Source organism: Plectropomus leopardus, chromosome 3 (assembly GCF_008729295.1).
Source record: "Plectropomus leopardus isolate mb chromosome 3, YSFRI_Pleo_2.0, whole genome shotgun sequence".
Taxonomy (NCBI): Eukaryota; Metazoa; Chordata; class Actinopteri; order Perciformes; family Serranidae; genus Plectropomus; species Plectropomus leopardus.
In genome coordinates this window covers 18763785-18777495 of record NC_056465.1, presented here as the reverse complement: position 1 = coordinate 18777495, position 13711 = coordinate 18763785, and the positions used below count along the sequence as shown (strand labels likewise).

Genomic DNA, 13711 nt, shown 5'->3' with positions numbered 1-13711 from the left:
TAATTTTTGTGTTCCCTGTCACAAAAATGAAAAATAATTTTGTTTTTCTTGTTTCTAGCAGGGAAACAAAAATAAGTCAAAGAGTCACCCATGCATGTATATACTGTATATATGTATGTACAATATCCCATTTTCTACAATTCTTACCTGCATATGTCCAAATCTTATTGCTAATATTTAAGTGTTGTTAACAGATCAGTTTACCTACCAGTTTACCAAGTGACTACTTGATATAAATAACAACTCACTGCATATCACAAAAGCATTTACTTTATTGCTTATAAGCTTTTTACTGGAACAACAACAAAATCTATAACAATGTTAAGTGTAGCTCATGAGAAGGGTGGCTTAATAATTTGAGCACAAAAATTCACATTTTAACAAGATTCACAGCAAGAAAAAATCCAACAAGGACAAATATGAACGCTTACATCCACTTGGATATCATACAGTACAATGTAACAGAATGGAAGGAAGTAAAGTCTTCCACAACTGGTGCTTTGCGAACATGAGCTGAGGCATAAAACATTATAAGAAACAAAATGCAACACAAGCTCAACGCTTTGGACAGATGCCTTGCATACAGGCCTCACAATGGGCAGGCTCATGGGGACGATTGGTGTCAAAGCTTCTGAAAGGCCTGTTTGTATTGCCCATGTATTCATTATAGCATTTTATTCTGATCTTCTCCACAACATTCTTCAGCAGGGTTTTGATGTTGTCAGAGGAGATACTGGGCTCCTCCATTGGACCATCAGTGCACTCCTTGCAGTTCTGACGGGAGGGCCTCAACTTGACGAAGCCCTGCCCCGACGCCAGACGCATGTGGCAGACCACCCTCACCATGTTAGAAGACCAGCCTCTTCCACACTTGGTGCATCTGAACCTTGAAAATGAAAGAGGCACTTTAACAAAATGACAAACAACCAAACTTACTCTGGAAACTTCAGTTTAAGTTAGGTGTAGGTTTTAATGTCAGATGGCTGGCCAACATCATTAACTATCGGGATAAATAATGCTGCAAGACTGGAGCCAGTGTAAAAAGTAAATAGGAGGAGCTAAAGGGGAAGAAGGCAACAACCCCAAAATTAGCAAGAAATAACTAAATACTACAAGAAAAAAAAAAAAGAAAAACCCATTAATAATCCGCAAAAACTGCTTTGCAAATTAAAATAAGTTCATAAAAGTAGTATTCAATTATGAGAATTCTATTTTTTTTTCTTATTTTTACTTATTTTTCCCTGGATATTTTCACTTGCTCTTTAAGAACAATTTTCTAAATCTACTAATTTCTTGCAATTTGTGGAACATTTCTTATTAAGTTACTTATTGCTAACCCCCATGCTTTACAAAGAAATTGCACCAATTTACCCAGGGTTCAAACACTTAAATACATGTGAAAGGCGTCTGACAGCAGCACAAGTAAAGTGATGCTGATGCAGATTTCAAAGGTTCAATATAAATCTAGGCTCAATCCCTAATCCTAACCAAACCCTTACTTAACAGAAAAAACTGTACTCTAAAACGGGATGGTTCACAACATGAGTCAATTGCAATAACTGAATTTTTTGTCCCCACAACCTAATTCATGCATTATTCTTAACTACAGTAGTTACTGCTGACCTTCCACCAGTGCTCACAATACACTTCTTCCAGCCTGGTCTTTGGGAGTTGTGCACAAGATTTTCATCCAACTCCAAACTCCAGTTGTCCTTGAGCTTCGTAGATGTAATCTGGAAGAGGCGCGACCACTCGTGCTGTGTCATCCTGTTGGTGCCAGTGGTGCTGAAGAGAGACGACACAAAACACTGACAGCTGATCTGCACAATATCCAAACAACTTGGGAGAATGACTCACCCTGCTTGGGCTGTCTTAATATAGCATCTCCTACAGAGAGTTTGGAGAAAATGAAACCTAAAGTGAAAATCTGATTTCCTTAAGTTTCGGGTCCAGAATGGGAAATGAAAAGATTGTTTTGCTGGAGCAAATGTTACACTGATCACTTGACTGTCTAATTTTTGGATAACTTGTTTATGCACAGAAATAAAGGTCAGGGTGTGAAAGTATAATTTGTTTTCAGAGGGGACTGAACTGCATGAAAAACAAGAAAACGGCTCGTTTACTTACACTGACCAATAAATTGGCGGAAAAGCCCATATATTGAAAATGCAACTCATTTGTGTGTTTGGGAGCTGTATGATTTTAATTGACTTGAATTTAATTGAAAGTTAATTTTTCATTTACTAAAGTGTCACATACATAAGAAATGTGATTAGTTTGAATTAACTGTGTTACATAAGAGCTTCAGTGCACTCACCAGTGGATGACTTCACGATAAATGAAACTGAAACGTTTTCCTGTTTTAATGCAACACTGCCACTTGCTGGTGATATTGCTGTCTTGCTCTGTTTTGTAGGAAATGAAACTACTAATATTTACTATAATTTTACACAGTGACATCATCATTTTGCAGAAGTAAATATACTTCATCGTAAGTGATCCCATGTCATCATCCTTGTTATAGTAAGAATTTGTAGCTCCTAAAACATTTACCTTCTTCTCCTGTTCATGGTTTCATTTCAAACCATAAACAGAAGTATTAGAGCTTAATTGTGTAATGAAATATTCTCGTAAAATGCCAATATCATGGTTGCCATCTCTGTTTACAGATTATCCTGAGTCCTGACCTTCAGTCATCAGTGAGAGAACTGCAACATTAAACAATAAACTCATAAACCTGTGCTTGCTTCCATGAGGATTATGCATGTAGAAATTTGTCAACAACTCATTGTAACAAACCAATAAACACATTAATGGCCAATTAACCTCTGCAGGTTTAATGTTAGAACACAGAGTAATTCAATTACTGCTATTTGTAATTCATACCATGTCAAGGGCCCACAGATGATGACAATCAATACTGAATGTAATGATCAGTCCAATCGTTAGTTGCAATATTATCAAACAATTAAAATGAGAACACAGTGTTTACCCCTCTGGCTTTTTGGCACAAGCCAAATTGATCTGGAATTCAAAATGAGTCCCTTTAATTATTCAAATACATCTTTATGTAGATTACAGAATTATTGGATTTGTGTTGTTTGACTTCCTGTTGCAGGTCGGCTCTGCATTTAGCTAATGTAGATGTTGGATGGTGCAACTCAGAGAAAATCCTGTAATCATGCAGATAGTTTTGCATGCAGATATTTGCCTATAAGATACCTGATTTAAAAAAAAAAAAAGATTTGATTGGTAAGGATGTGCCAGGATAGTCATTTCCCTGACACTAGCCTATAAAGACTGAGAGAGCTCAAAAATGTACTGTGAAATCATAGCACTTATGGTACTTTTCTTTGGTAAGTAAAACTAAATGACCTGTTCTCATTTGGCTGCAGTTGATGAGACCTTGAAAGCATAGTAGTTCAGAAATCAGGATGAAGAGCAAAGTGAATTGACTCCACCGTCTCATCAAAGCCAATCAGAACATGTCTCATTAGGTTGAAGTTGATGAGGCCTTGAAAGCAGAGATGTTCAGAAATCAAGGTGAAGAGAGCAGTGAATAGGCACCACCATGGTATGCTGTTGGATACCTGTGCTGGACTCAGGGATATCATGGTTGGGGGTAAAGTGGGAAATAATCTCTAAATGCAGCTAGAAGAGCAATGACTGCTTATGCTGCTCCCCAAAAAGGAATAAAAAGAAAGACACGTTAAAAAAAATATATATCAAAGGTGCTTAAGAGACATGGATCCAGAGCCCATAGAGAGGATCAGAATTTGGTGCGATGTGAAAGAAATGATGAAGATAATGGGGACAGTTTAGAGGACAATGGCATGAAAAGGTTTCATACCATACGTGGGACTGAAAGGAAGGCGATATTGTGAAAGAAATGACGGAAGTATTGACTTTTTCGTGGGCAAGGATTTCCTTGTCTGAGAAGGAAAAAATGTGAAAAATGACAAGAAGTAGGTATTTTCGTTCCTCTCATACATTAGGGATATAGTTGGGACAGAAAAATACAACAAAATGCTGGTTAGAGTCCGCCAGTACACACACTATTTACCATACTCTTATTTTGAAACCGGAAACGATAAAAATACGTCGCTATGGTAACTGAAGAAACTCTGCAGAGATTAGCTTGTTAGCAACGGCGTGGCTCCTTTATTCCAGTCTCGTTTGTTGAATCCCGCGTTAAAATCATTGACATGCGATGGAGGGGTCCGATACATACCTCATACGACCTAATCACCAGGACAAGTGAGTTAGTCAAAGGGGTTAAATGTCATTCGTGGCAGATAAAGTTAGCTTTTAGCCAGCGAGTTCATTGCTAACGATATGTTTGCTAAGATAAGTTTGCCACTATGTAGGTATTTTCTACAGAAACTAAACCATTAGTGCCAACCGTAAGGAAATAGACTGGCGATAGTCAAGATGACGTGGTTATGTTTGCAAATGACAGTATGTCTTTAATACTATTATGTTAGTTAGCTAGAGGCCGCTTAACGCTAATTTAGCTGTGAGGACAATGTGGGTAACACTTATCTGCTTCAACTATGTTATGAAGTCACTCACACATAAAGTATATGCAAAGTACTGTATAATACTGTAAATATAGAATATACGCTTCAGTGTATGGGACGTATAACTCAAGTGCAGTGTGGACCGTTAATATAATATCATTTATTAAGACATTTCTGCAGCTCTTTCACCTACACTGACAGAGGCTGCTGAGTTTTGGCCATTGTGACCTATAAGCTGATGTCCTGCCTTGTTGCTCACTGTTAAATCCTCCAGGTTTAAGCCAGCCATTGTAAAGGAGTGTGTCCGTGAAATTGTGAGGGAGAGACTTTCTGGGATGCAATACGACCCAGAGGAAGTCCCCGAGCTGTCCAGGTCCCTGGCAGACTGCATCAAGGACAAAGTGAAGAGTGAGTGATATTTTCTCCCAGTTTTGTGTTACAACTCAAAAGCACCCAATTACTGTTGTCTATGTTAAGTATTACTCTAAATAATTACTAGAATACAGATAAACATGGTCAACCAGATACACATTAAAGCATACAGTAACAAAACAGGAGTGTGACTCTGATTTTATATTCAGTCTACCAGTGAAATTGCAACAGAACTGCATACTTAACCTGCTGTTGACTGAATGCACAGCAAGTATAACACACACAAAAAACTATTGTTTGATCCTTAAGGCAACAGACTAAAGATATCACTGCAAATTATAAAGCAAACTTTTGGTGATTGGTGTGGCTGTCAGTACAAAGTCATGCTGAATCCACAGAAGGAATGAGGTTTAATGTGACTCTGCTGAATAAAAAAATGTAGCCAGAAGTTTTAAGATTAATGAAACAGTGCAACAGTACATTTTTTTGTCATTAAAAATATAGTCAATAACAACACTCCTTCCATTAGAACAAGTTATACAAGTAAAATATTTTACTGAACTAAATGCCGCACACGAACTACAGCATATTTCTACTCATCCCTGCACTGTCTCTGCAGAATGTTGCACAATTACTGATGTACATCATTACAACTCATTCCTCTTTTTCAACAGATGCAGGGTTTGATAGATATAAGCTTGTTGTGCAGGTGGTCATCGGAGAACAACGAGGACAAGGAGTCAAGTGAGTGTTCATTTGGTAGTGGTAAACAAAAATATAGCTGAAACAATTTGTAAAACTACCATATACTATAAGAGTGAAAGTGAGAGGCTTCCAGAGATTGGATATCATCAACCCTTCTTCTTCCCAGCAGTATTTTATTAATAAGTCTTTAGCAATAGAAGAAAAATTCATACAAATTAAAAGGATGCATATGTTGTTGGCTTGCTTAAGCTGTAAGCTAATAAACCAGCAATGAAAAAATAGCACTATATTAGGCTGAATCACTGATTGCATTACTGTAGCAAGATTCATATTACCTCACTGCTATCCTGCAGCTGCATTTTGCATTTGTCATCAGTAATCCTATCAAGTGAGAGTCTTACTGCTGTTTCAAAATAGCATTATTCAAGCAGCATTAGTAGCTATCATTCATAAGTAGCTATCTATCAGAAAGGTACTGACTCAACTCATTTTTGTGACTGTAGTTTGGTAGCGTTTTATTAGATTCATTTTTTCTAAAAAGTTTTTATAATACTCCTCCTACCTCATGGACATATGCAAGGCTATCACATATACCACAAAGTTTGAACAAAGTTTGAACAACATATATTGTAAATATCATAAAAATAGTGTTGATTTGAGGGGTCCTCCTCTGGATTGCCGTACACTGTAGTAGGCTTTTAGGAAGCAGGTCAGAATAAAATGAATCCACGACCTTCTTATGTGTTTTGCCAGGATGTCTTCAAGGTGTTTGTGGGATGCTGACACAGACAGCTACACAGAAGATGTATTCATGAACGTAGGTTTCTTTATTCTGCTCACTCAAATTGCTGTGTGTGTGTTAGGGGGATTAGATTTCTTCAGACAGAAATATATATTTTTTAATTAACTGTTTTACCTCTGGGTGCAGGACAGCTTGTTCTGTGTGGTGGCAGTTTTCGGAAGCTATTACTACTGAAGACAAGAGGATGGATGACAGAGAAGTCTTTCAGATCAAAAGATGTGAGGCGCACGTCCAACTGAGACTGCTCACCGTCAGCACTTTGGGTCCACGGTGCGTTGAACTGAAGTAACCGTGTACGTAACTGCTGCATCTTGAGATCAAGACGAGCGACCTGTTCTGTTGCTATAGTGATTTTCAAAATTAGGATTTCATCAGGATTTCCTAACCAGACAAGATGATTATTGAAGACCGAAGCCTCTTAGAAAAGTGACCAGCTGTTAACACTGAAGGGATAACAGTTTAAAAGTGTCTTCAGCAACATTTCCAGAAACATATTATTGTGTGTGACCAGATCTGGTAGATTAGTAGAATCCTTTTGATCACAGCTGTTGCAGTGCAGTGGAGTGCATATTTGTACTGCACTTTAAGGGGTTAACTTTGCACAGCAGCTACAGTAGAGGTCAGTATTTATCTCTGATTATAAATATCAGGACAGCAGATTGCTGTTGGAGAGACACTGAAATTATACAGGAGCAGGAAAGACTAAAGAAGAAATTGAACCATTGTCTATCTAGCGTATCACCACTTTCATTCTGCTCATCCCTTTTATATTGTTGCCTCTTTCTGCTATTATTGGAGTCCTTAAAAATTAGATCAACTCTTAGTTTGATTTGACACTATGATTGTGACATCTGTTGGTGACGTCCTATTGAGCAAACAACTATCTAACACAGAAGTGAGCTAGCTTGGTATTTTTTAAGACTATAACATTTAAAATTTTGTTTCAGTATCAAATGCCCAGTATTTCAAATACGTGTCAGCTACTGTTATCATAAACATTATTTCCTATATACATTGTATGTAACACCACAATATTATAAAATACATTATCACATTAACCATTTGTCATAAATAAATCAAAACATCACTGAAAAGATTTTAAACATTCAACTGCCTACAGAAACATTTCTAGCCACACAGAATTTCCCGGCTTGAGCTAAATTTGTAATGTTGGATTTGTCACCAGGCAAGACTTCACATGAGATGCCACCTGAAGTTATCCAGATTGGATTTTTTTTTTCTTCCCATGGCCATTATATTTCAACAGTCACAATATGCTGTGGGACTCATGCTAGGCATGAAAACAAGGACTGTCACAGAAATATCATATTTAAGATATTATTTATACATTTATTGCTTTAAAGCAGTACTTTTCAATGGCAATATTTTAATTTTTAATTAATGTTATGTTTAATCTGACAATTGTAATACTTTTTTTTTTTTAGTTTTGTAGTTTTAGTACAATAGCATTGCTTTTATGGTGACATTTTACTTGTTGGAAAAATAGTGTAGCAATATAGAAATTAATATTCACAGTTTGCAGTGTGTTATTAAATAACAAACTGAGTGTTAGGCTGACAGGATGTCTTTAGTTTAGCACACTCGGTAAGTGCCTTGGCTACAAGTGTTAATGGTTTCAGAGATTGAAAAAAAACAACCCCAAAAAAACTTGACAGCTTTGTTGGCTGTAAGGGTTGGCTGCCTTTTTCACATTCTGCACAACCTCATCAAATATCTGTCTACCATATGTCAGCAGCAAGACCTTTTCCAAAAGCACAATTCTCTTTAAATCAGAATCAGAATCCAGTTTTATGGCCAAGTACATTTACATATACAAGGAATTTGACCTGGTGTTCTGGTGCAAAACAATTAACATAAAGGTAGAATAAAAATAGTGCATTTAAATAGTATAAGAAATAAGCTTAAAATCTAGAAGCAATTTAAAAATATAAAATGAAACAGAATATAAAGAACACAAAATGTATGTAGAAAGGTGCAATAGAGGAATCGTACAGTTGTGGAGAAGATGGAGTTTCAGCGCAATTATCTGCAGTCTAAATAAATAATTGAACAGACAGACTAAAGTCCAATACAGTGTGCGTTAATGTAACGCATGAAAACTGATTTAGCCTAATATTGATATGATGTTACCAGGCTCTGGGGCTGGATTACAGCCCGTGTCATGTGAAGGGGGGCGGGTATCGTTCATGATGGTGACAGCAGTGGGGAAGAAACTGTTATTAAGGCGTGAGGTTTTTGTTCTTGTCTGGCATGAGAGGGTTCTGCCACAATTTTACCAGCACGCCTCAGGGCCCTGGAGGTGAACAGGTCATGGAGGGATGGCAGGTAGCAGCCAGTCACCCTCTCTGCAGCGCAGATGATAAGCTGCAACCTGTTCTTGTCCCTCGTTGTGGCTGCAGCGTACCAGACTGACTGAGGAGGTGAGGATGGACGTGATGATGGCGGTGTGGAAGTGCACCATAATTGTCTTTGGCATGTAAATTGATCGAATTGGATGAGGGCCAGTGATATAAGTATTTGCATGTTGCAGGCACTTCTTGCCCTCACCCTGGAGTCTTTCTGGTGAAGGCTGCCTGAAAGGTCAATTGAATTGTGGCTTTTAAGGGGCTGCTGTGCTGATACATTGTACTGTAGCTGAGTCACTTTGGAAGAGTGGTCGTACTAGAAAGACATCCAAAAGTCTATCTTGAGAGCTTTCTTTTGTTCCTTTGCTTGACCACTTTCCTGACTTTATTCTTAATGAGTTTTTTGACCTTCTCTAGTCTCTACATCTCTTTGTATCTCCCTCTTCAGGCAATTTGTCATCTGCTGGAGTTTCAATCAGAGATTGATTTGGAAACTGATAGCTCATTAGCTGATGCAAGCACAACTTCTGCCTCCACTAACACAATTCTCTGTTCCCTCACGGTCATGCCCTTGGCCATTACTGGTCCATGACTGAGTCTGCCACTGGTTGCATAGTGAGTCCAAAATATACACATTAAACAAGCAAGGACCTTTCTGCAGAGAGGCTGCAGGCCACAAAGCAGAAAGGGAAAGAGACCCACAAAATAACCCAAACACAACCATAAGCCAGAAATAAAGATACATTTATGTTTGTTTCATAGTCATTTGAGGTAGTCTCCTCATTACTCCCTGCTGATATGCATTTATTGTCCGCTGCAGTTTTTCATCTCTTTAGCAGAACAGAAGCTTGATGTTTAGGTAAAATGCCTCATGTGTAGTGATTTATTTGCTAAGTCCTTTTCCATCACATTATTTTTATTGCTACATCAACTTTTCCACGTCAGTTGAACATCCTTGTGTAATTTTGACTTTTTCTTTTCCAAATTATGTGCAAATTGTAAAAGCGCGTAATAACTGGTGGATGGAAGGATACTGTGTGCCGAGTAACTGGCACAAGTGATGGTGGCTTCATTGAGACAGTTGCAGTGTACCCCGTTGTCTGATTTGTCAGTGCATGCTTTGTAATATCAACTAAATATCCTGTACCTTGGACAAGAGAGATGATGCGCAAAACGTAAAGCATAGCCAAATCAGCAGATACTCAGTCTAAAAAAAACAGTGGTGACGTGATAGGGAGGTTTGATTGTGTTCAATCTGTTTGTACTGACAACAATAAGAGCTGTCAAAGCCATAGAGGTACCAATTTGATTTATGTACTCACAGTAATTTCACTTGAGCAATTAAATGAATTCACTGACATTTTTGCCCTCTGAGGCTCCCACTAGAATATACTTAAGCTACCATATCATTATGCTCTTTATCCTACTTCTTTTATAGAATTGACGTCAGGCTATTCCATGAGATCCCACTGTAAATAGGTCTACATTTATACAGATCACAAATTTAGCGAAAAAGCCCCTCAGATCATCTGAACTAGTATTAAAATACGGATTTATTGATACGTGTTTATTCTAAAAATTTGAAACGGTTTCAATACAAATTTTTCCAAAATATTGATAGACCAGTACCAGCTGTGCTTTCTCATTGTCTTATTGTTAAAGTTACACTGTCATTCTGCTGTTTCCTGCTAATAACCAACAAAAAAAGTCATTGTTTCCAAAAAAAAACCCAAAAAACATTTTATTCCCTCAATGTCAGTTTTTCCCTGTGTTATCAAAAAAAGTATAAATATTCTATATTTTTCAAAGTACTGTATTGGTGTTAGAAATTCCAGTTTTGTGACAACACTAGAACCAGTAACACAGCCCAACAAACTGACATCACAAAGCACCAATTATGAAAAGACTAAAAATTGCATTAAATATTTCACAACAAAGTGAAGGATGATAAAAAATGTTTTTTTTATGTCCAATCAATTTAAATAAGTGAATAATAAATCACATGCACAGCTTCTGGGTTTTCATATTTTGAAGTTTCTTCACAACAATTTCGATCTTTGTTCCATTAAGAGGATATTTTGCAGCATATTTTCTTAATTAAAAAGTGTCTACTGCATTCTGTTGAAGGTTTGCCTGCTTTTGCTCATTTCACTTCAGAGATTAGACTCTTCAAAGGCTGACTATAAATGTCAATAATACTTTCAAACACACTTTACTACTGCACTTATTTCCAGTTATCTGCCTGACAACAATAATTGTTCGTTGTTTGAAATGTTCGTCAACTCTTCTTCTGTAATTTATTGGTGAAATTGAGACATCTGTCTTCAATTAGATGGGAGATCATTTTCAGACATTCTTAACTCTTGGGTCTCTCATCAATTAATCAAACCAGCCCCCCCCCCCCGAAAAACACCATGCTTTTCAGACTATATATAAAGACTAATGAGACAGAAGTGAGCCGTTGAAGTGATGAAGCTTAACTGACTTAATTAGTCAAATGACTCATACTCTGATCTACATGCCAAAGCAAGTTTTGCCCGTCTATTTCTGGTTGCAAAGCACACCTGATTTGTGGATGAACTTCTAGATGCTCAAAACATAATATTTTTGTAGACAATTGTTGTAAAAGTTTTAATGTATTTTACAAACTATTATCAACTCCTGCAAGCCGCATTGGAGTATTTCTCCAAATTAGTCATAAAACACCTTCATGATTAATCTCAATAATATGAAGCATCAAGTCTGAGGCCATATGTCCTTAATAATAATATGATAATATTAATAATAATGATAATAATAATAGATTTTATTTGTAATGCACTTTACATATGAAACAAATCTCAAAGTGCTGCAAGATAAAAGCATTTGCTTAAAAAAACAGATAAAAACAATCAAAATAAAAGCATATTTAAAAGTGATAAGAAGATAAGAGCATGAAAGCAAATTGAGCAACCAGCAAGAAAATGCTATTGTCAAATGTTGTTGGGAAGGAGAGGTGGCAAAAAGACAACGCCAGCGTCCTCTCCCCTCCGTGAAAATTCAGTGATGATGATGATGAAGTTCTTTGCCAGAAATTGGTGGATTGCCCCCTCTGCGATGGGAGAGAGTTTCTGCCCCTAAGCAAAGGTGTCTCAAGTATCTCAGGGTCTTGTTTCCAAATAAAGGTAAAAAAAAGAGCGTGAGATGGATTGTTGATTTTGCATGGCTTCAGCAGCATTTGCATCTAGTTTTGAGATAACGGGCTGTTGGACAAAAGGGGCTTTCAGTCCAATGGAACATTTTTTGGACTAATGGAGCTGTTGGAACACAAGCATTTGCACCCTTGTGATTAAGAGCCACGAATTGAGAAATTTGAATGTCTGAGATATGCTTAATTTATTATAGCAAAACAGCTTTGGAAAGCTTTTATGTTGTTTTCAGTCATTTAAATGGTATGTATTAACAAAATGTCCATGCAGCTTGCGAGCTAACCCATTCAATAAATAATTATTATTAAAAAAAAGCTGAATATTGGAGCCAATAATCGTTCAGCCCCTAATTTAAACTGTCCATCTTCAGTCCACAGTTGTTTATTACCTATTCCCATGAGCCTGTGTAATGATAAAGCGATTAAGTCTATTGACTTTATTCCTGAACCCTAATTGCTTTTCCAGCTTGAAGCCGACTGATGTACCTAAATTCCTGCCGTAACTTAATCCAGACCTTCTCTGGCTGGAGATGCTTAAGGCCAAAAGCAGATGAATACTCTAATCAACTATCAGAATGAGTAAGTAAACATGTAGCTGTGTGACATTGAAGGAATAACACATCAACCCACCATAAATAAATTAATGTAATGGATGAGTTGCTTAATAATGAGGAAACATGGTGTATTTCATGGTCTTATCTGATGCATCACTTTCATCACTTTAAAACCATACACCCCAGAGTGCTGTATTACTCTCACAGGACCCTCATGGATTCCCTCACAGCTATCTGTTTTAATTGACTCCCACTGAGATTGAACATCAACGTGTTATCAAAGACTTTTAACATGTAAAGGATCTTTCCTTAGGCTATATGGCACTGCCTGAAGTGTTTATTTAGTCATGGTAAAGTCATTTTGGAGCAATTTGGTGTTGTCAACATCACTCATTCTCTCCTCAAAGCTGTATGTGAGTTATCTGCCACATTTATTTCAAAGAGTTGTTTAGAATAACAGGCAGGTGTTCTTTAATGAACACTGATTTTTGAGTCATGGCACAGTTTTCCTTTTTTTGACCACTTACCACTCCTTTTGAGGTTTTGCATATTATAAAGGTAATTATTCAAAATTGAAAATCAGGTTCATACCTTTGTGTCACTGGCGACACTGGATAGAATTTTGTCATTGAGAAATAATCATTTCCACATTTGTTAAATTCGGAAATGAGATGTTTTAAGTGAGCTGATGTTTGATATGTGACATCAAGAATTAGGCAGCTAACATTAGCTTCCAACAAAAATAATTCCAACCCTTCATTGATTAACCTTTCATTTAATTTTGGTTAACTAAAATCAAAATGGATACATTAGTGGGTAAACAGCAAAGACCATTTACAAAAAGGAGGTAGCCAGACTCTGCGTGACCCTCAGCAACACTTAATAATAATAATGGTAGTCTTATAACATAATTAGAAATTCAATGCAAATTGCGATATAATTCACTAATTAACAGCCTCCTATTTCTGTGCTGTGGGCCGAGTTACCTCATTGACTGATAATAAGGACAGTTTGGTTTCTGACTGTTTTAACTCTGCTGCATTTATTATTCTGCTGGATTTGGCTTCTCTGTCTGATCACTGGTGATGAAAGACAACACACTTTATGATCTGCGTCGCCAAATTAGACTTCCCCTTCAGCCTGATGATCATCATAACATGATTTACCATCATATCTATCATCCTGTATTGTGCTTAACTTGAGTT

At 37.1% G+C, this 13711-nt stretch overlaps 2 protein-coding genes across 2 annotated transcripts; one reads left to right on the top strand and one right to left on the bottom strand.

The window, feature by feature from the left end:
* Positions 1-254: 254 nt before the first annotated feature.
* LOC121941136 (receptor-transporting protein 3-like) lies at positions 255-1855 on the bottom strand. Its single transcript, XM_042483858.1, has 2 exons — positions 1624-1855; positions 255-886 (listed from the first exon to the last, which is right to left on the bottom strand). The coding sequence occupies exons 1-2, from the start codon at positions 1764-1766 to the stop codon at positions 556-558; spliced, it is 474 nt and encodes a 157-aa protein (XP_042339792.1). The 5' UTR covers positions 1767-1855; the 3' UTR covers positions 255-555.
* Positions 1856-4121: 2266 nt separating this feature from the next.
* Positions 4122-7769, top strand: dynlt2b (dynein light chain Tctex-type 2B). The gene is made up of 5 exons (XM_042483905.1): positions 4122-4257; positions 4795-4928; positions 5567-5636; positions 6351-6414; positions 6526-7769. Exons 1-5 carry the CDS (start codon positions 4211-4213, stop codon positions 6571-6573), a joined length of 363 nt encoding a protein of 120 aa, XP_042339839.1. The 5' UTR covers positions 4122-4210; the 3' UTR covers positions 6574-7769.
* The last annotated feature ends 5942 nt before the right edge of the window (positions 7770-13711 follow it).